The following is a 21957-nucleotide window of genomic DNA, read 5'->3' as shown; positions in this document are numbered from 1 at the left end:
AAAAAAAAAAAAAAAGAGAAAAGTCTAGTGCCTAGTTGGGTTTTTCTGGGCCTTGTTTTCTTATCTCCATCAGAAAAAGAGGAGGCTGGACCTACAGATTGTCAGTGGGTCTGTAAGTTGAAACAGAACAGTATGATAGTGCTTTTCTTTGTTGAAATGTAGCTAAATTGAGGGTCTGATGCTGTCCTCCATGTATACTGTGATGTGTGAAGCACATCATCTTATTTGAATAGTTAAGTTTGAATTGAAATGAGTGTTGTCTTTCCACAGCAACTAATCTTAGAGGTGGGTACTTAGTGAGTACAAAAAAAAAAAAAAAAAAGGTCCTTTGTTTATGAGTGCTTCTTTTGATCCACTGTCATCTGGATGTGCCCTGTGAATGGTTTATTTTCTCTTCGTGAAGTGAGAATAAAGCTGGGTGCAAACACCCACAGTCTTACAATATCTGCTAATTTGTGAGACTGATGTCCAGGGTCTATGTCCCCAGTGAGGAACGTTCGTTCAGGGTAACTGTATCCTAGTGGTTAAGAATGTAGGCTTTCAAAGAGTAGTAATTGGGTTCCCAGCCCAGTTCTTCTACTCATTCCTGGTGTGACCTCAGGCAAACTATTTCAACTATGTGCCTCAACTTTTGTAAATGTAAAATGGGAAATAATTGTACCTTCCTCTAAGTTAAAAAGTGTTGAGCATTTAAAACAAATGTCTAACACATAATAAAAGTTGAATAAGGGTCAGCCACTATGGTTTTATTACTGTCTCATACAGGGAGGGAATCTATGACCAGAATCTTCCCATACCCACCTTGTCACCATCTGACAAGAGAATTACAGAGGAAGACTAGAAGGGCTTCCTAAAAGCCTTCATGTGAACAGGAAAGATGGTGTTTAAGCCATTCCTCAGAGACTGATGTTTATGCTACTGTTATAGCTCTTTAGGGAATAAAATTACCTCTTGCTTTCACTAGCTTAATTCAATGTCTGACAACTGCTCTCAGTCAAGAAGTTATTCCTTCTGTATGGCTTAATTACCTGTTGTTACAGCTTCAATTTGGGGTGAAAAAAGGGATAGTAGGCCTGAAGGTTCAACTGAAAAATGATTGGGTTAGAGACAAAGAGTAGTTTTGGAGAACTGGTCCAGGGCTTAGTTAGGGCACCATTCAGCTGTTCTGTCTTCTACACAGTGCTCTGGGTGCCTCAAGGGGCTGCCAGATGGAAGGGAAGCAGGTTGCATTAGCAAGGGCCTAGGGTACTTGGCTTTAGACTCCCTCTCCTACTGTAACCTGAACAACTTCATGTTTATGCTGTCTCTGTGTTTGCATGCAAGATTTAACCAGGAGAAAGGGTTCCACTGATAAAAGAAACATTTGAAGACCAAGAGGCTGTTGTGTGTCCCTGACAAGCCACCTAGTGTGACCTGTCACTTGTCAGTTGGCTGTTGCTTCATGTCTCTGCTCCTCTGTGATGCCTCTTTGAAAGAGGCAACATCTCCTGTGTATGTGTGTGTGTATTCCTTTGCTCACAGCCATGGTAGGAGAGGGAGGATAGCTGGGAAGATTTACAGCAGGCAAGAAGAACTTTATAAATCTAAGACATAATCATTATGAGACTGGAAAAAAGCCCTCTTGAATGGGTTGGAGGCAATAATCTTGACCCAGTCTAGTGTGGGTGGGCCCCCTGGGGATGAACAAGGGGGATTTTCATCTCTAGACTCTATGATAGCGTGGCAGTGATTGAAACCCAAGGTTGAGAGCAGAATCCTTTGGCACACCCTGTCCTAATGAAACACATTTGGAGGGATATTGACCTAAATAAAGGGAGTGCACACAGACTGTGCTTGGGAAGATTTATGCCCACCAAGCAGTGTGCAGCAGCAGGCTTGCAAGACCTTCCACAAGACCGCTGGACAGATATCAGGGCGAGGTGATCAGTCTCACTGAGGCCCTGCGTCCTTGCCCCTGACCAACAGCTAAGGGGAGCTGATTGTTAAGTAATGGCTTTTGAGAACCAGAAACTTTAGAAGGAAACGTCTCCGCCTGTCTGAGCCATGAAAAGGATCTCAGCTCCTTCCTTTGAACTTTAGGAGACTAGAGACCATCAACCAGGACCATGTGATGGGGAGAAATTCAAAAAGGTCATGCTCAAATCGTGAGATTCCTTCCCACAAGTGGTTGCAAATCCCTGATGGATGTAAATTTCTCCTTGGAATTGTCATGACTTTCCCCTGCTGGGCCAGTTACTCAGATGGTAACTTTTGACTTTAGGTTGAGCATAGCTCAACACTCATATGCTGTGTGCAGTGCTGGGCACTTGGCATAGTTACCTAGTGTAATCTTAGTTATCTGTGGGGGTTGTATGCTGTCAAGTTGGTTCTGTCTCATAGCAACCCTGTAGAGGTTTCCGAGACTGTGTATCTTTATGGGAGCAGAAAGCCTCATCATTCTCCTTCATTCTGGGTAGATTCAAACTGCTGACCTCGTGGTGAGTAGCCCAGCTCATAATCCACTATGAAGGGCTCTTTCTTAGTTATCTAGTGCTGCTATAGCATACATTTATTTTCTCGGAGTTTTGGAGGCTAGAAGTCCAAATTCAGAGTGCTGGCTCTGGGGAAAGGTCCTTGTCTCCTTTCAGCAGCTGTAGGTCCAGCATTCCCTAGACTTCAATCTTCCCCTAGATCTGGGAGCTTCACAGTGCAGGGAACTCAAGGTTCAAGGACACATTCCATTCCCTACTCTTCTCTCTACTCACTTCTCTCTCCTTTTATATCTCGGTGACTCAAGATACACCTAATCCTATACACTGCATCTGGCCTCACATCATAGAAGTGAGGATTTACAATGCATAGGATAATCATATCAGATCAGAGCTGATCACATCATGGGGCTGATTGTATCATATTATATCTCATCATGTCGGTGAATAAATACATCTTAACTGCTAACCTACTGAGAATCCTGGCCCAGCAAAATTGACACAAAACCTTCCCTATTACATAATCTTTCTAACCACCATGGGATAGGTAGTATCAGTTCCACTTTATAGATGAGGAATCTGAGGTTAGACTTTACCGGACATGCAGATGATTAGGGGAGTAGGAATCCACATGATTGATTTTTAAGGTGGAATAAGCATAGGGAAATGCTCTGCTGTGGAGTCAGTTTCAACTCAGACTTACCATACAAGACAGAGTAGAATTGCCCCAAAGGGTTTCTAAGACTGCTGTCTTTACTGAAGCAGGTTGCCATATTTTTCTCCCTGCAAAGAGGCTGGTGGGTTTGAACTGTTGACCTTCCAGTTAGTAGCCTAATGTTTAACCACTTAAGGTGTGGGATAGGAAGAAAACAGATGTTAGCTTTACATTGTAATAGTGGTGATGGTGTTTATGTGTCACATAGTTGATTCTGACACATAACGACCCTGCATAGGGTTTCTTAGGCTGTAAATCTTTATGGGTGCAGAAAGTTTCATCTTTCGCCATGCTACCACTGGTGGTTTTGAACTACTGACCATGAGATTAGCAACCCAACTCATAGCCACTACCCTACCAGAGCTTCTTTTTATATTTAATAGATTTGCTTTAAAAAAGAAACTCCATCCCAACCCCTATTTCTGGAGATGAAATCACAGACACACACACACAAATACTTATAAGCCAATGACTTCTTTCTTCTTCACATTATTTTCTAAGTCAGAAGTTACCTTGGACCACTTGAAATCTAGATCCCATTTTCCTCACATCCTAAACATCAATACAGCAGACGGTCCACTTGCTGCTGAATGATGCTTGCTATAAATGCTTAATGCACCTGAATGAATTAATTAACAAATGAATGATGCATGGAGGTAGCTGAAGGGGTTATGACTTCTTGTGGGAAGAGCCCACCATCTTCCCACATCCATCTGTTGTTCTCTCCTCCCAGGGTGGCATGATTGCTCTACTCCTGTCCATCTTGTGTCTGGTGATGATCCTGTACACACGGCGACGCTGGTGCAAACGCCGCCGTGTGCCCCAGCCGCAGAAAAGTGCCAGTGCTGAGGCAGCCAATGAAATCCACTACATCCCTTCTGTGCTGATTGGTGGGCATGGGAGGGAAAGTCTGCGGAACGCCCGTGTGCAAGGCCACAACTCCAGCGGCACCCTGAGCATCCGGGAGACCCCCATCCTGGATGGCTATGAGTATGATATCACAGATCTGCGGCATCACCTGCAGAGGGAGTGCATGAATGGAGGGGAGGACTTCGCCAGCCAGGTCACTCGCACGCTCGACTCCCTGCAGGGCTGCAACGAGAAAGCCGGCATGGACCTCACTCCAGGTGCAATGGGAAAACGATATGGGTTGTTTGGCTCTTTGTCTCTGGGAGCTAATGAGTAGGTTGGGAGCAGCTGCTATCTTAGTTAGTGACTGGCTGTCATTTATAATGGAACCTGCCAGTCTCTGTCCTCAGGTAGGCAAGAAGAAGTAGCTGTGTCCTGGGATGAAGGGAATTGTTTCTCATCTAGAAAATCAGAAGAGCAAGTGTAAATTGGATTCCTTTTTATTTCTTCCCTGTACCAGAAGCAGAGATGCTTTTACATCCAATAGAGGAGGGGATGGGAGCCTTTTTAGTATGTCATGAGCAAGCCCCAGTAAATAAGGAGATAGAAAAGATCACCATGTATGGATAGCATTTGGGTATATAGAATATTGGGTGATTTGAGTCTTCACTGAAGTGGATGGAATGGTGGTATCTGTTCTTTTCTGTGAATCCTGAGGCTTTATTCTGGGGCATTTTTCTTTTATGACCTTTGTAAGGAATGTGCTTACCCCCCCTCAAAAAAAAAAAATGATGGAATGCAATCAAGGTGTCAGTCATCAGATGCTTTGTGCAATTTTGGAGACATTGTGTGGATGACAAGATTAGGGTCAAAAAAGAGCAGAAAAGGAGAGACCACTTTTATTTCACAGTAACTCAACAGCTCTCTTTACTCTACGAATATAGCTAAAATCCTAAGGCAGTGGCCCTTCAAGGAATTGCCCTATTTTTGAGGACAATGTTTTGTTATCAAATGTTGCTTAATGTATATGGGCATTCACTTGGGCTTGGAAAATCTGGAATTACATAGCGGTTTCCATTCTGCTTGAGATCTAAAAGAAGTTCTATATAAATAGTCCATTTCCTAGGAAGATTTAAAGTCTGAGAACTCTGAGAACAGGGGACATGTCTTCAGATTCTCTAATATTCCCCACACGCCTAGCATAGTGCTACGAATTAGCTGTATGATATTCAGGGGCTACTGAGTGTCTTCAGATGTGAAGCAGATAACATATCTCGGTCTGATGCCAGACAACAGGGAATGGTACACAGTGTGATGAAAGACAGAGTGCATGTTCTACCTCAGTACACTGAAATTCAAATTATCTTAAAATCTGTTATTAAAAAACCCCAATCCAAACAAAACAAAAACCATCTGCAGTGTTTTTATAGTCAAAGGGCCACAAGTGTTGACCCATCAAGACAGAATTAGTTACATTGGATTTTCCATTGTAATCACCTTTACTTCACTCCTTCTCCTATAGCTTGTAATCCCCCTTGAAACCAAAGAGTGATGTTTTAATTTCTCTGTCTCTTCCTTCAAAACTTCCTTATTTCATCTCTGTGAAACTCGATCCACTCAGCTCATGTAGAGATGCCCTTGCTTTGACTTTCAGCTTTCTGTCTTAAAATTGTGCCTGGAATTATCCTTGTACAGGAAGTGACAATGCCAAGCTATCATTGATGAACAAGTACAAGGATAACATCATTGCCACCAGCCCCGTGGATTCTAACCACCAGCAGGCCACCCTACTCTCTCACACCTCCAGTAGCCAGAGAAAGCGGATCAACAATAAAGCAAGAGGTACGTTATGTCATGTCTGATGTTAGAGCTTACAGGCCATTTTCTATATATTGGTGGAACCAGGGCCTTTAATATCTATTACTCACTGTCTCATGAATTGTTAGAGTGGTGTGACCTAGTACAGTCATTCTGGATACCAGTTGGGTACGACTTACAAACAAACAACAAAAATTAAATATGCAAACCCTTTGACCAAATGATTTCACCACTAAGAATATCTCCTAAGAAAATAATTGGGTAAGCACTTAAAGATGTGTGGAAAAGACTGTTTATCACAACATTGTTTAAAAGGGGAAAAAGTTGGAAATAGTTTAAGTGTCCATCAATAGGGAACTGGTTAACTACCTGGCACATCTGTCTGCTTCCCAGTGACTTAACACACAGTCATTGAATATGATTGTGTAGATCTTGGAAAGTCATACACCATTTATTAAATGGAAAAAGGGAGGTTATAAAATAGAAGATATCACATAATGCCTTCTTATAGGAGGATTTAAAAACCCTTATCAATTTGGGTGTCAGAAAAGATGAGTAGTGTATGCATCAAAGATTAACCGTGTTTAATCCTCAGAGCAAGAAACATTCACACAACCCCCCACACACAGAGTGGATGGAAAAGGGCAGCTAGGACATTGGATACTCAAATGGGGAGGGAGGGACTACAAAGGCAAGAAGTGACTGGCTTACAAGCTTTCAAGAGGGAACCTGGTGCTAGGGAGCATGGCAGAAGGCAGACTCTCCAGTAGGTACTATTCAGTTTGTCTGGCGGAGCTGATGAAAGGAGTTACAGATGGGTAACTCATGATACTGTAGTGAATAATGCTTATCAGGACGGACTATGAGGGTTGGAAATGCAAAGGTAGAAGTTTTGTAACAAGGAAGGGAGTGATTAATTCTCCAGGATAGGAGCAGAGGCCTGTGGGACCATCAACGGAGAATAGCCGAGAGCGGGACCCTACCCAGAGAAACAGAGATGCCTGAGATAGAGACAGAGATGATGACGTGGAGTGATAAAGCAACTGGGGACTTTGGACCCAGAGAGGGAAGGGGACTGTGGGCCGAAAACTGGGGGGATGAGGGGGAAGTATAGGGGGCGGGTTTCTGGGATATACCCTTTGGGTGGTTGATGATGCATGGAAGGGATTGGAACCATGGCAATGAGATGATATACGATGGAATAAATGTAACACTAAAGTTCTCCCATGTAAACTATCATATAATTCACAATAAAACATTAAAAAAAAAAAAAAAGATTATCAGTGTTTCTTTGAATGGTATATTTAGAAATCAGGATTGCTCCCTTTACACATTTTTGTGTATTTTTCTTCTTCTTCTTTTGAAGAATACATATTAATTATAGAACTGGAAAGAAAACACAAAAAGGTAATATTCTATTTTTTTTTCATTGATGTGAGACATAATTTTGGTTTTATATCAACCAGAATCAAGCTCTATAATGAGGAAAATGTTCCTTTTTCCATTTCACCCTTTGTCCTCAAGCAGTTGCCCAAAATAACCTGAGTAAGAGGGAATGTGGGCTAGGAGTGAGGGCGCAGGAGGAGTGAAACTCTATGATTGTTGTCAAATGAATGTCTCCTTCACCAACAAGGCTTTGTATTAGGATACTCTAGACTGACATTCAACTCACTTTCATCTTATGGATTTTCTGCTGAACGGGCCCAATGCTTTGGGGTCCTGAAGCCAAAACTGAAGTTGTTGTCTCTGATATACTGCTTTTCATTACAGCTGGATCTGCCTTCCTAAACCCTGAAGGGGATTCTGGCCCAGAGGCAGAAAACGACCCCCAGCTGACCTTTTACACGGACCCCTCACGAAGCCGAAGGCGCAGTAGAGGTTGGTAGAAGTGGGCAGAGTGTGGTGAAGGGGCTTGAAGGGAGGAGACAGAAAGAAGCTAGAGGAGTTGTGACATGTTGCAGGATCTGTGTATTGAAACTAGTTTCTGCAGAAAGAGTCCTTGGACCACAAATGTTTCCTTCTAAGAATGAACGAAGAACCTAGAGTGAAAATTTTCAGAGAATCATCTCTCCCAGATAATGGCACTCTCAAACAAGTTTCCAAGTTGTTTGAAAGGCTATTTCTTGGTCAGAAGACTCTCAATTCCTTCTGGAAGCTTTAGGAGTTACAGTGTGGTGTTTAGACAAAGGAAATATAGTTGATGAAGTATGGTAGGAATAAACAAAGTTGATAAAAGGGTATAATATGTACCACTTGCTTACCCAGTCACATCTGCCTTGGTATTTAGCTAAGCAGGAATTGAGGAGTTGGGGGAAGCAAGGGTAGTTGAAGAACTATGTAAAACCCAATGGTTTTTGACCTTTAATTCCCTTTTGAATACAAGTACAGAATCCAAGTTCCCAAGTTCCCAGTTCCCTTTCATTTTCTTGGCAGGGTCCCAGGTAACTAATGAGTCTTCTTCAACATTGATAGAGTTGCCCTTCCAAACAGCCACCATCTTGACCTCACCCCAGTGGTGTAGTGGCTTCCGGTGTGCCTGTTGTAGCTGTGGTGACCATTGTGTCTGACTATACTGAATTAACATCCTCCTTGAGGGAAGATATGGCTTCAGGCACCCATTGGCTCCACCATTTACTTGCTGCACCATACTGGATATATTCAATGGGTTAGCAATACCTCACCTTTAGAGCTACTGTAGGGAATAAATGAGATTAAAATGTGCTTTTTTGGTAACTGGTAAAGAACTATGAAATCCTTATTGTTGATGATCCTTATTGTTGATGCTGTTAGAAATCTCTGCAGGGCAGCCTGGCTCGTTTGGGGTTCCACAGTACCCTGTTTTAGAGAATTCTGGACAGGAACCCCTTGACATACAATGGAGGATGTCTCTGTGGTGTCACCGTGTGCTACCCCCAATTGTACTTTTTCCCAACAATTGTCTACCAGTGCCTCCCGGAAACACAGTCATCTTGGCTCACTCATATCTCTAATGGAGTTCTTACCGCAGGCATTCATTCCAGAGATGGGAAGAAGCCTTTTTCTTCCTCAATCGCAGGTTTTGTAGGCCTTGCTGCTATCAGTCCCAACATTCCTCACACCATTTTTCAATAGAGACCGATGGGGCTCTTTACAGTCTAATTTTTCATACCTCAGTCTCCCCAAAAGCAGCCCTGGTAGGATAGTGGGTTACACATTGGACTGCTAACAAGATGAGCAGTTCAAATCTACCAGCCGATCCATGGGAGAAAGATGGGACTTTCTGCTACCATCAAGACTTAAAGCCTTGGAAACCCTATACTGGGTCGCTATGCGTTGGAATCGACGCAGCAGCAGCAGTAGCAGCAGCAGCCTCCCCAAGGTGAGAACTGGGGTTAGGTTCTAACCCTCTTCCTTGATCTTCGTGACATATTTCTATAAAGTAGGTAGTGATCCAAGACCCATCTTCAAGAGATCAGCATGGCTGATCAGGTGTGCATGGCTTTTGCAAAATCATGTTTCAGAAAGCCCACAGTGATGAATTAGAATGAGTTTAGTTACAGTAGGTAAAGAATCATTAAATTAAAAAACTAAAATAAAAACTAGTAAGTTCTCCTAGTGCATCAAGCATTTGTTGCTGTGAAAACTACACTGGAGTCCCTTAGGGATGGACCTGCCTAAGGCTATTTTTCCAATGTACCTGGTGAAGCATATTGCCAATAATAGATAATTAGTGTTTTTGATAATTGTTGAACTGAACTGCATATATCAGTCATACTTGTAGAAACATTTAATAACCCACCTGTGATAGGTCAGGCTTTGTGATATGTGGTAGAACCGGGCATAGTGGTAAGGGTTAATTTAAAAATATGAATCAAGTAAAATGATGAGTGCTCAGAAGAGAGAATAGCTCATTCTAACTGGTGGCAATAGGAGGCACGAAAGGAGATCATAAATAGAACTGAACTATATACAACGCATAGAATTTCCTGAAACAGGGGAAGTGTCTGGGATAAGGTCATTCAGGTTGAAGAAGATAGCATAAAAAAGCCTTAAAGGCACAAAAGAACATGGCATATTCAAGGAAGAAAAAGTAGTTCAACATGGCAGCTCTCATTTGGGATATAATATTTAGAGAACAATTGAGAGAGAGAGAGAGAGTGCGTGCCTATGTGCATAGGAGTGATGGGGTCAAGGTTGAAGAAACAAGCTAGTTATCAAAGGACTACGCACATGCCATGTTAATCTATGTGCCCTGGTTCCGAGAATCATAGAATCTACTGGAAGTTCTGAATGCAAGTGGAAGTGCTAGATTATACGTTAATAGTACAGATGAGCCAACAAGACAAGAAGATGAGTAGCAGCAGGTCACGGCAATTACAGGCAAGTAGTGAGGTCCTCTAAACAGTGACAAGGCTTTGTGATCAAGACTCTGAAGACACAGCTCATCAAGGGCTAGAGGAACACCAGGGGAAGAGTAACAATATGTTCTTGAAGGTTTCAGGACAGTATTTACAGGGGGATGTTGTTGGAGCTGAGACTTAAAGAGTAGGTGTATACCAGGCTGACAAGGTGACAAAATGGCATTCTGTGGAGGACGAGAATATATGTGTCAAGTCACAGAGACATAAATGATGATAGTCTAGTCATGGAGTTGTAAGTAGTTTATGAGAGTGAAGCTGAAAGTGCAGGTTTGTGGGTTGCTTAGACAGTCAGGCTGAAAGATCAGCAGAAAACCAGTGAGAGCATGGCCTGGGTTCCAAGAGCCTTGGACTTGATGCTTCCCATGGCATAGTAGAAACCTCCAGAGAGCATTGCCTTCATCCTCTCTACTTTGTGGAGGATTGTTCTGGGGGCAGAGAAGGATAGGTGAGAATAGGGAAAGACTGAGGCAGGGATACAAGGCCATGGCTACTGCCATAGCCAGGTGTTAGGTGAGCAGAGGCTTCAGCAATAGAGAGAGTGGAGCAATGAGACACTACGGAGGCAAACATCAAGGATTTAATGGTACTGTTGGTAGGGAGGGCATGGCCTATGAATGTTGTTGTTGTTAAGTGCCGTCAAGTCAGTTCCGACACATAGCGACCCTGTACAGGGTTTCCGAGGCTGTAAATCTTTATGGGAGAAAGTTTACGGGAGCAGAACACCTCATCTTTCTCCCACGGAGCGGCTGGTAGTTTCGAACTGCTGGCCTTAAGGTTCGCAGCCCGATTCGTAACCTCTACGCTACCAGAGCTCAGAATGAATTCCATGTGATGGAGGATTTTTTGACTTGGGGAACTGTGTGGATGACCGCATTCTTCACTGCAGTAATAGAAATGGGAGGAAGACATATTTGGAGGGAAGATGGGAATCCAGTGTTAGCTTTGTTGCATTTGAAAGCCTGCGGGACTTTCTGATGCTAGGTCAGCAGTTGAGTCCCCGGCTGGCCTGGAGATACAGATTGTTGAGTGTGAGGAGAAAGTCTCCATGATGAAAGAGAGTATCTCCAGGCAGCAATGGACTGGAGGACCCAGAAGTGGATTGCTGCCCTCAAGTTTTCCCTTCCAATACACCTATCTCAGGAGACCCTGGTCCTTGAAAAGGCCTTGTATAGGCATGGAGCAAACCTATCCTTGTGTACCTGAGAACAGGTGTTCCAATTTATTCTTGTGGGTTGAAGCCTCAACTAGACCTGCAGTTTGATCCCCATCCAGATTCCTCATAGTTGTTTGACCCTAGATAAACCCTAGAGTCTCTTTAACCTCCTGTTCTTCTCTGGGAGCTGCCTCACCAAACTGTGGTATATATTAAATGATATGATCCGCTTAAAGCCCTGAGTAATGCTGCCTAAAAAAAAGCGATTGCTGTCGAGTCCATTTTGAGTCACAGCAACATTACAAGATAGATAGAAACAACCCATAGGGTTTCCAAGGCCGTTATCTTTACAGAAGCCTCATCGTTCTCTCCTAGAATAGCTGGTGGGTTTGAACTACCAACCTTTTGGTTATCAACCAAGTGCTTAACCACTATGCCACCAGGGCTCCTTCAAACCTAGTTGTTGTTATTGTTAAGTACCATTGAGCCGGTTCTGACTCATAAGCGGCCCCATGTATGGTTTCTGAGGCTGTGAATCTTTGCTGGAATAGAAAGCCTCATCTTTCTCCTGTAGAATGACTGATGGACTTGAACTACAAACCTTGTGGTTTGCAGCCCAGTGTTTATCCTAGGGAGCTACCTGGCTTCACTTGAAACCTAGTTACCACATCATAAATGTTGACTTCTCACTATGAGGTCAATCTCTTTGAAACTTATTTTCATTTTCTTACTTGTAAAGTGGGTGATTCCTGTGCATGCTCAAAGATTTGTTGTAAGGAAACAAATATTAAACTCAAAAATAATGTACGCAAAACAGTTAGCACGGTGTCTGCCACCTGGTTAATGCTTCCTAATAGATACCTTTTATTACTGTCAATAATGAAACACAGAACAGAATAAAATTGCAAAGGACCCACACAACTCTGTTGGCACCTTGCCTTGCTTCTTATTGTCTCATATCTGCAGAATGGTCCCCTGCTTGCCACCATTTTAGGTTCACCAAAACAAAAGCAAAAATACCTCTTCCCCCAACCCATGTGTCCACCTAACAGCTAGGAGTGTTTCTTATTCCCCTGCAGTTATTATTTGGTAAGTTTCCACTTCCAAGGCTACAGGATTGTGAAGAGTCTTCTGGTGCAACAACAGCCTCTACACACACAGACCTACCTTCCCAGCTGTCGCCCTCTCCCTGAAAAGTAGGAGTCATGTGTTGCAGCTCACACCCGTAGTGTAAGCGCAAGGTTTTCAAGCTAGGAGCTTCATCCTGAAGAAGTGGTTTGAAGCACAGGAGTTGGGGGAAAGCTCTGTGGGGAGCATGCTCTGTGAAGTGATGGGAATTAGGAGAGTTCCACATGGGGTTGCAGTATTCCTATTGCTTTTCAGCAAGAGAATGAAGTTGAGTTAGGCAAGTCAAACCAAACCAAAACGAAACAAATAAATCCAGTGCTGACAAGTTGACACTGACTCATGTCGTGACCCCTGTGTTATTATAAAGCAAAAAAAAAAAAAGTGCTCCATAGGGTTTTCTTGGCTGTAATCTTTACAGAAGCAAATTTCTTGACCTTTCTTCTGTGATACATCTGACTGGGTTTGAACTGCCAACATTTTGGTTAGTCGTTGTTGTTGTTGAGTTGGTTCTAACTCATAGTGACCCTGTATGGGGTTTCCAAGGAGTGGCTGGTGAGTTTGAAGCACTGACCTTGAGGTTCAAGCTGATCTTATGGTCCAGCCTTTATCCTCTAGTGCCACACCAGATGACTTCATTTAGACTAGTAGTCAAGCACAAACCATTTGTACCATCAGGGGCCTCCAAGGAGATAAATTGAGGTAGACAATTCCTCACACCATGCTTTCTCTTGTGACTCTGGACCAGGAAAAGTGCAGAGAACTGTGGCTCACTTGTTGACCAAATCCTTGTTGAATCCAATGAATAATGTAGTCTTCTGCAGGGATTAAGGGAACAGAGGTCTTGCAGCTGCAGACTCTGTCCACCCAGGACTAAGCTTACCAGTCACTTCCCTTTGCCAGGCTGTGCAGAGAGTACAGGTCATATTGGATTTTCAGGGCTGAGACGTTTATCTTCATGTGCCTTGCTTTTGTCTTGTTTGCAGTGGGCTCTCCCCGGAGTCCTGTGAATAAGACCACCTTGACGCTGATCAGCATCACCAGCTGTGTGATCGGCCTGGTGTGCGCCTCTCACGTCAGCTGCCCTCTCGTCGTCAAAATCACCTTGCATGTCCCCGAGCACCTGATCGCCGATGGTAAGCCCTCTTCTTCTGAGCTGAGACCTCCTCCCCTCAAAGATGAAGGCTTTCAGGTTAGGCAAGAGATAGAGACGCTGTCAGAGATCACTGTTGGTTATTACTATAACAGGAAACACACACACAAATAAAACATAAACCCAGATAAGTCAGGCTGAGGACGACATAAGAATGTCCAGATATGAAATGAGTAAGTAGGTTACAAAAACTTTTTTTGGTGCCTTGTCTCATGCTTGCTTGCTTCTTTTGAAATAAGTCCCCATCTTTGTAGAGAAACACAGCACACAGGCTATGTAGGTAGGTTGGCAGTGATGTTCACTTAGTCCTTGAGAGGCAGAGCTGAATGGAGTAGTAGAGATGTTTAAGGATTAGCCATGCTTCAGTTTGGTATGCCCAGGTGGAAAACTCTTAATTGTAGAAACTCACTCTCAGACCAGAACTCTGAAGCAAGAATTTACTTTCATCCAGGGAGATCCCCGATATAATGAGGGAATAATAAAGGTTCTGAGAGTCCCTGAATTATTTAAACCCAGAGTTCCTAATTGGCTTATTAATGTCTGTTCTCTGGGCTGCTATAAGGCTGGAAACAGGTGGGGGACTGTTTGCAGTGGTAGGGGCCTGTGATTTCATTGCGAGGGAAGACAGGCAGCAGGTCCTTGCTCCTGGATGAGAGCCAGTGCCTGTGGTGAGATCTGGTGGAGCTGTGTCATTGTCATCGCTGCACTGTCCCTGTATACCTTAAGAAGTCCTAGATGAAACAGGAGTGGGCAGGGCAGCAGTGACTGGAGAGCCTAACCCTCCTGGTCTCACAGCAGCCTACAGGATGGCTGAGCCTCTATCTTCGGACCCTTTGCTCTGGAGTTAATCAAAATCTAGGACTGATGGAAGTCATGATCTGGGATGGGGACTAGTGTGGGGAGTGGCTTTGTCTGTGTCCCCAGTGACTTGTGTGTGGACACATGGGTGTGTTTTCTCGCCCCTGCAGGGAGCCGCTTCATCTTGCTGGAGGGGAGCCAGCTGGATGCCAGCGACTGGCTGAACCCTGCTCAAGTGGTTCTCTATTCTCAGCAGAACTCCAGCGGGCCATGGGCCATGGACCTCTGTGCCCGGCGGCTCTTAGACCCCTGTGAACACCAATGTGACCCCGAAACTGGTAGGCGGGAGCACCGGGCAGCGGGTAACTGTCAGAGATCATGCCTCTTACAACAACTCCCTTGAATGTTGGGCCATCCCGCCCAGCTGTCCCTTAGTCATTAGGAGCCTAGACCATGCAAGTTGCCAGCATGTTGTGGGGCCCCTGTGCATGCTGGCTTAAATTTTTGAATCATCTTCTGGCTTGAGTCTTCTTTTTGTTGTTGTTAAGTGCCATTGAGATGGTTCAGATTCATAGAGACCTTGTTTAGGTTTACCAAGGAGTGGCTGGTGAGCTTGAACCACTGAACTTGCAGTTCAAACCAATTTTGCAATCCAGCTCATTAACCGGCTGTGCCAGTCTTAGAAGGAACTTAACTGTAGCCCCAAACCAGAAAGATTAATTTAGGATGGTCTTCACAGTCCTTTGTCATCAGTCAGGATATTTAACTAGTGGAGCTAGACTTTTATGATTTTAAAATGAATGCGTGTTTAATGTAAAAAAAGAAAAACACTGGAAAGTTCAGAAAAGCTTAAAGAAGAACATGGTAATCATCAATAATGCTATCTTCTGGAGATAATGTCTTTTACAATTTTTAATATCTTTCCTTCCAATTTTGTTTTTAATTTTGGGAGGATACTAGATCTAGTAGAGCTGCTCTACCCTTTTTTTCACTTAATATTCTACTTTGGGAGTTTTCCAGGTGCATTAAATAGTTCTAAATAACATACAAGGCGACTTAAAAAGTTCATGGGAAAATTTTATCATCATTTAATTCCATTTTTCCATGAACTTTTTGAAGCCCTTTGTAACTTCAAGAGACATACAAGTATTCCTTGTACAAGGAATACTTGTATGTCTATATCATTGTTGTTGTTGTTACATGCCATCGAGTCACTACCAACTCATAGCAACCCTATGCACAACAGAACAAAACACTGCCCAGTCCCACACCAACCTCACAATCATTGCTATGTCTGAGCCCAATACTGCTGCCACTGTGCCAATCCATCTCCATGGGGGTCTTTCTCTTTTTCACTGACCATCTTTTTCTCTGACTTTACCGAATATGATATCCTTCACTAGGGTCTGGTCCATCCTGATAATAAATCCAAAATATGAGAAATGAAGTCTGGCCATTCTGGCTTCTAAGGGACATTCTGGCTGTACTCCTTCCAACACAGATTGGTTTGTACTTTGGCAGTCCGTGGAACTTTTAATATTCTCCTCCAACACTATACCTCAAATATATTGATTCTTCTAGGGTTTTCCTTATTCACTGTCCAACTTTCACATGTGTATGAAGTTATTGAACATACCATGGCACACCTTAGTCCTCAAGCTGACATCTTTGCTCTTCAACACTTCAAAGAGGTCTTATGCAGCACATTTGCTTAATGCAATATGTTGCTTGATTTCTTGACTGCTGCTTCCATGGTTGATTGGAGCAAAATGAAGTCTTTGACAACTTCATTTTTTTTCTCCATTTATATTATTGGTCCAGTGGTGAGTATTTTTGTTTGCTTTACATTGAGTTGCAAGCCGTATCGAAGGCTGTCATCTTTGATCTTCATCAGTAAGTATTTTAACTCCACTTTGCTTTTAGCAAGCAAAGCTGTATCATCTGCATATCACAGGTTGTTAGTGAATCTTCCTTCCGTGTCATGTTTTTCTTCACATAACCCAGATTCTTAGATTATTTGTCCAGCATACATATTGCATAAGTATGGTGATAGAATACAACACTGGCACACACCTTTCCTAATTATAAACCATTCAGCGTTCCCTTGTTCTGTTTGAACAACTGCCTCTTGGTCTATGTATAGGCTCTTCATGAGCACAATTAGGTGTTCCAGAATGCTCATTTTCTGCAATGTTCTCTATAGCTTGGCATGATACACACAATCGAAAGTCTTTGTGGGGTAAATAAAGCACAGATAAGCAGCTTTCTGGTATTCTTTGCTTTCAGCCAAGATCTATCTGAAGTCAGCAATGATCCCTCTCCTTCCATATCCTCTTCTGAATCTTCTTAAACCTCTGGAAGTTCTTTGTCAATGTATGCTTCCAGCTTTTTTTGTATTATCCTTAAAATTTTTTACTTGCATGTGATATTAATGATACTGTCCGATTGCATTCCGTTGCACTCTTTGGAGTGGGCACAAATGTGGATCTTTTACAATCTGTTGGCCAGGTAGTTGTTTTACAAATTTCTTGGCATAGAAGAGTGAGTACCTAGTGCTTCATCAGTTTGTTGAAAGATTTCAATTTGTATTCCATCAATTCCCACATGTTCATTGTCAATGCCTTCAATGTATCTTGAACTTGTTCCTTCAGTATCATTAGCTCTTGAACATATGCTACCTATTGAAATGGTTGAACATCAACCATTCCTTCCATATTCTTATTTTATTTATTTATTTATTTTTATGTTTTATTGTGAATTATGTGATAGTTTACATGGGAGAACATTAGTTTTACATTCATCCTATTGTATATCATTTCATTGCCCTGGTTACAGTCCCCTCCATGCATCAACAACCAACCAAAGTATATATCCTACAAGACTGCTCCCCCCAGCCCCACTCCCACCCCTGTCATCAGCACACAGCCCCTCTCCCTCTCTGGGTCTAAAGTCCCCAGCTGATCCATGTCTCCACGTCATCATCTCTGCCTCCATCTCAGGCATCACTGCTTCTCTGAGTAGGGTCCTGCTCTCCACTCTTCTCCCTTCATGGCCCCAGGATCCTCCAGTCCTAGACTACAAAGTTAATCACTCCCCTCCTTGCTATAAAATGTCTACCTTTACATTTCCAGCCTTCACAATCAGTCCTGATAACAATTATTCACTATTGTATCACTAGAGACTTATCCTCATTTCCTTTCATTAGCCCCGCCTAGACAGATTGGATACTACTCAGTGGAGATTCTACCTTCCTTCATGCCCTCTGGATCTAGGTTCCCTCTTGAAAGTTTGCAAGCCAGTCACTTCTTGCCTTTGTAGCTTTCCCATTTTGGGTAGCCGTTGTCCAAATTGTTCATCCCTCTCTACTTTGTGTATGGAGGGGGTGGGAATGATCCTTGCTGAAAAATTTGTTCCCTCTTTTGAGCTACTGCATCCATAGGTGTAGGTCAAGTTCATCAAATTGTATCAGATTACTCTTTTTTCCCTCTTCTTTCTTCTTCTAATTGAGCTATGATCATCCAGTCATTGAAGCCAAGTCAAATGGGTATTATCTGTAAGTGTGGGTGTTCTTATGCATATGCCCTCACTTCTTATCAGTTGGACCCTTCACTCTCCACTCTAGTCCTTTGTGGCTATGTCACTGGCTCTGGGCCCAGAAGTCCCCAGGTCTTGCCACACTGCTAGCCGACCAGGTCTCTTGTTGTTGTTGTTGTTATGTGCCGTGGAGTCGGAACCCACTCATAGTGACCCTGTACAGGGTTTCTGAGGGTGTAAATCTTTTCGGGAGTAGAAAGCCTCATCTTTCTCCCGTGGAGCAGCTGGTAGTTTCGAACTGCTGACCTTGTGATTTACAGCCTGATTCGTAACCACTACGCTACCAGGTCTCTAACTGGGTTCAAAAGAGTCTATTGAACGGTGTAGGGCTTAGCTCACCGCTTCATTGCTGTTTTTCCCTCGCTTCCCCTTATCATTGATGAACGTGGTTACCAATCAGAGCGTGTATTCCCATTGAGTCTTAGTCTTGGAATGGGGTTTACGCTGAGGGGACCTGACCACTTGCCTTGATCTCACCCCTTCCATCTTCTTTTGATGCTTTCTACATCACTCAATATTTGCCTATAGAATCTTCAAATATTTCAAGATGAGGAGTGAAGTTTTTGTTAAGTTCCCTCAGCTTGAAAAATGCTGAGCTTGTTCTTCTCTCTTGGCTTTCCAACTTCACATTTTTGCACATTTCATTATAATATTGACTTTGTCTTCTCGAGCTGTCCTTTGAAATTTTCTGTCCAGCTTTTTTACCTCCTCATTTCTTCCATTTGCTTTAGCATCTCTATGCTAGAGAGCAAGTTTTGAAGTCTCTTCTGACATCCATTTTGGTCTTTTCCTTTTTTCTTATCTTCTTAATGACCTTTTGCTTTCTTCCTTTCTGATGTTATTGATGTCATCCCACAACTCTTCTGTCTTAGGTCTTTAGTGTCTAATGCATCAAATCTATTTTTTAGATTATGACTAAATTCAGGTGGGATATGTTCAAGGACATATTTTAGCTCTCATGGACTGGCTTTAGTTTTCTTCAGCTTCAGCCTAAACTTGCATCCCTGGCCTTGTTTTGGCTGATGATGTGGAACTTTTCCACCATCTCTTTCCACAGATGTAGTCAATTTGATTTATTTGTATTCCATCTGGTTGGGCCTGTGTGTATAGTCATCTTTTATGTTGTTTAAAGAACGTATTTTCAATGAAGAAGTCATTGGTCTTGCAAAATTGTGTCATGCTGTCTATTGTATCGTTTCTCTCAACAAGGCCATATTTTCCAGCTACTGATCCTTCCTCATTGTTTCCAACCTTTGTTCCAGTCACCAGTGATTGTCAATACATCTTGGTTGCATGTTTGATCAATTTCAGACTGAAGAAGTTGGTTGTTTTTGTTGTTGTTGTTAAGTGCCATCGAGTCGGTTCTGACCCATAGCGACCCTATATAGCGTTTACTTTCATTTTAATCATTGCTGGTTTTAGTGGTTGAGGCGTAAATTTGAATAATAGTGGTATTAGCTGGTTTTTCTTGTAGTCATATGGGTATTATCCTATCACAGACAGTGTTGTACTTCAAGACAGATCTTGATATGTTCTTTTTGATGATGAATGTGATGCCATTCCTCTTCAATTTGTCATTTCTGGCATAATAAACCATGTGCTTGTCAGATTTAAAAATAGCCCAAACCAGACCTTTCAGTTTACTAATACCTAGGATATCGATGTTCATACATTCCATTTCATTTTTTATAATTTCTAATATTCCTAGATTCATATTTCATACATTCCATATTCCTATAACTAATGGATGTTTACAGCTGTTTCTCCACAATTTGAGTTGTGCTTCTTTAGCAAATAAAGACCCAAATACTTTATTCCATTCGTGTCATCACGGTCAACTCTGCTTTGAGGAGGCAGCCCTTCCTCAGTTTTATTTTGAGTGCCTTATAACCTGAGGGGCTCATCAATCGGCACTGTTTTTGACAATATTCTAGTGATCTTCATCATGTTTCAATAGTCACTTATTCTGGTGCTAACAGTGTTCCACTACTATTTAAAAGGTTTTTAGTGACTAAATATTCAGAAGTAGTCTGTCTTTTTGTCTACCTAATCTGGAAGTTCAGCTGAAACCTGTCCATAACGGGTGTCTCTGCTGGTATTTAAAATTCCTGTGGCATATCTTCTAGACTCACAACAACACACAAGTCACCACAGTACTACAAACTGACAGATAAATGGTGGATCTATACCATGTTGTTGTTGATGTGTGCCGTAGAGTCGGTTCTGACTCATAGTGACCCTGTACAGGGTTTCCGAGGCTGTAAATCTTTACGGGAGCAGAAAGCCTCATCTTTCTCCCACGGAACATCTGGTAGTTTCGAACTGCTGAGCTTGTGGCTCGCAGCCCAATTTGTAACCACTACGCTACCAGAGCCATAGCTCACTTAAAAGGCCCCTTTTCATTTAACATTTACCAAAAACCAAACCAGTTGCTTTAGATTTGCCTTATCTTTTTAAGTTTTACAAATACTACTAAAAGAAATATCCTTACATATAAATGTAAGGAACATATTTTTTTAATGTTTTATTGTGAATTATGTGATAGCTTACATGGGAGAACATTAGTTTTACATTCATTCTATCGGATAGCATTTCGTTGCCATGGTTACAGTCCCCTCCATGCATCATCAACCAACCAAAGGGTATACACTACAAGCCTGCACCCCGGTCATCAGCACACAGTCCTTCTCCCTCTCTGGATCTAAAGTCCCCAGCTGCTCCATCTCTCCACGTCATCATCTCTGCCTCCATCTCAGGCATCACTGCTTCTCTGGGTAGGGTCGCACCCTCTGCTCTTCTCCATTGATGGTCCCAGGGACCTGCACTCCTAGACTAAAAAGTTAATCACTCCCCTTCTTGCTATAAAATGTCTACCTTTACATTTCAAACCTTCACAATCAGTTCTGATAACAATTCTTCACCATTGAATCACAAGAGACCTGTCTGCATTTCATTTCATCAGCCCCGCCTAGACAGATTGGATACTACTCAGTGGAGATTTTACCTTCCTTCACGCCCTTTGGATCTAGGTTCCCTTTTGAAAGTTGTAAGCCAGTCACTTCTTGCCTTTTAGCCTCCCCTCCCCTATTTTGGGTAGCCAATATCCAAGTTGCCCATCCCCGTCTACTCTGTGTATGGAGGGGTGGGAATGATCCTTCCTATAAAGATTTGTTCCCTCTTGAGCTACTGCATCAATACATTTAGGTCAAGTTCATCAAATTGTATCAGATTACTCTTTTTTTTTCCCCCTCTTCTATCTTCTTCTGGTTGAGCTCTGATTATCCAGGCATTGAAGTCAGGTCAAGTGAGTATTATCAGCACGTATGGGTGTTCTTATGCATATACCCTCGCTTCTTATCAGCTGGACACTTCACTCTGCCCTTTAGACCTCTGTGGCTATGTCACAGACTCTAACCCAAGAATCCCCAAGTCTTTCCATTCTGCTGGTCAACCAGGTCTCCACCGGGTTCATAGGAGTCTATTGAACGTTGTAGGGCTTAGCTCGCTGCTTTATTGCTGTTATTCCCTCACTTCCCCTTATCGGTAACAAGCATGGTCACCAATCAGAGCATATATTCCCATTGAATCTTAGTCTTGGAAGGGGGTTTGCACTGAGGGGACCCAACGACTTGCCTTGATGTCTCCTGGGCAGCAACTTGCTTGTTCTTGTAGTAACAGTCTGTCTGCCTCTATTGTTTTGTATTTTTCCAGTAGGTGTTTCTTTCAAGAAGTATCTTCTGTTCTTCTAGCCGCTCCAGGCTGGTCTGCTCGTCCTTTCAAGTGGAAATTTCCCATCTCTGAAGATCTGGATATGGTTCAGGCTTCCACCTGTAGTCTTATGTATTGCAGAGGCTCCACAGGAAGCCTCCTTAACTGGGCATGTT

The 21957-nt window shown here is 42.8% G+C and overlaps 1 protein-coding gene across 2 annotated transcripts in view; it reads left to right on the top strand.

Annotated features, from left to right (window-relative positions):
- Nucleotides 1-21957, top strand: part of ASTN1 (astrotactin 1) — a 531426-nt gene that overhangs the window by 249617 nt on the left and 259852 nt on the right. For both annotated transcript variants that reach the window (XM_006867074.1, XM_006867075.1), the window contains exons 3-7: nt 3917-4310; nt 5728-5874; nt 7621-7728; nt 13515-13664; nt 14650-14817. In XM_006867074.1, coding sequence (XP_006867136.1) covers nt 3917-4310; nt 5728-5874; nt 7621-7728; nt 13515-13664; nt 14650-14817 — 967 coding nt within the window. The remainder of the gene's footprint in view (nt 1-3916; nt 4311-5727; nt 5875-7620; nt 7729-13514; nt 13665-14649; nt 14818-21957) is intronic.

Source organism: Chrysochloris asiatica, unplaced genomic scaffold (genome assembly GCF_000296735.1).
Source record: "Chrysochloris asiatica unplaced genomic scaffold, ChrAsi1.0 scaffold00100, whole genome shotgun sequence".
NCBI classification, from domain to species: Eukaryota; Metazoa; Chordata; class Mammalia; order Afrosoricida; family Chrysochloridae; genus Chrysochloris; species Chrysochloris asiatica.
Note: the sequence above shows the minus strand (reverse complement) of the source record. Positions and strands in the feature narration are given on the sequence as shown.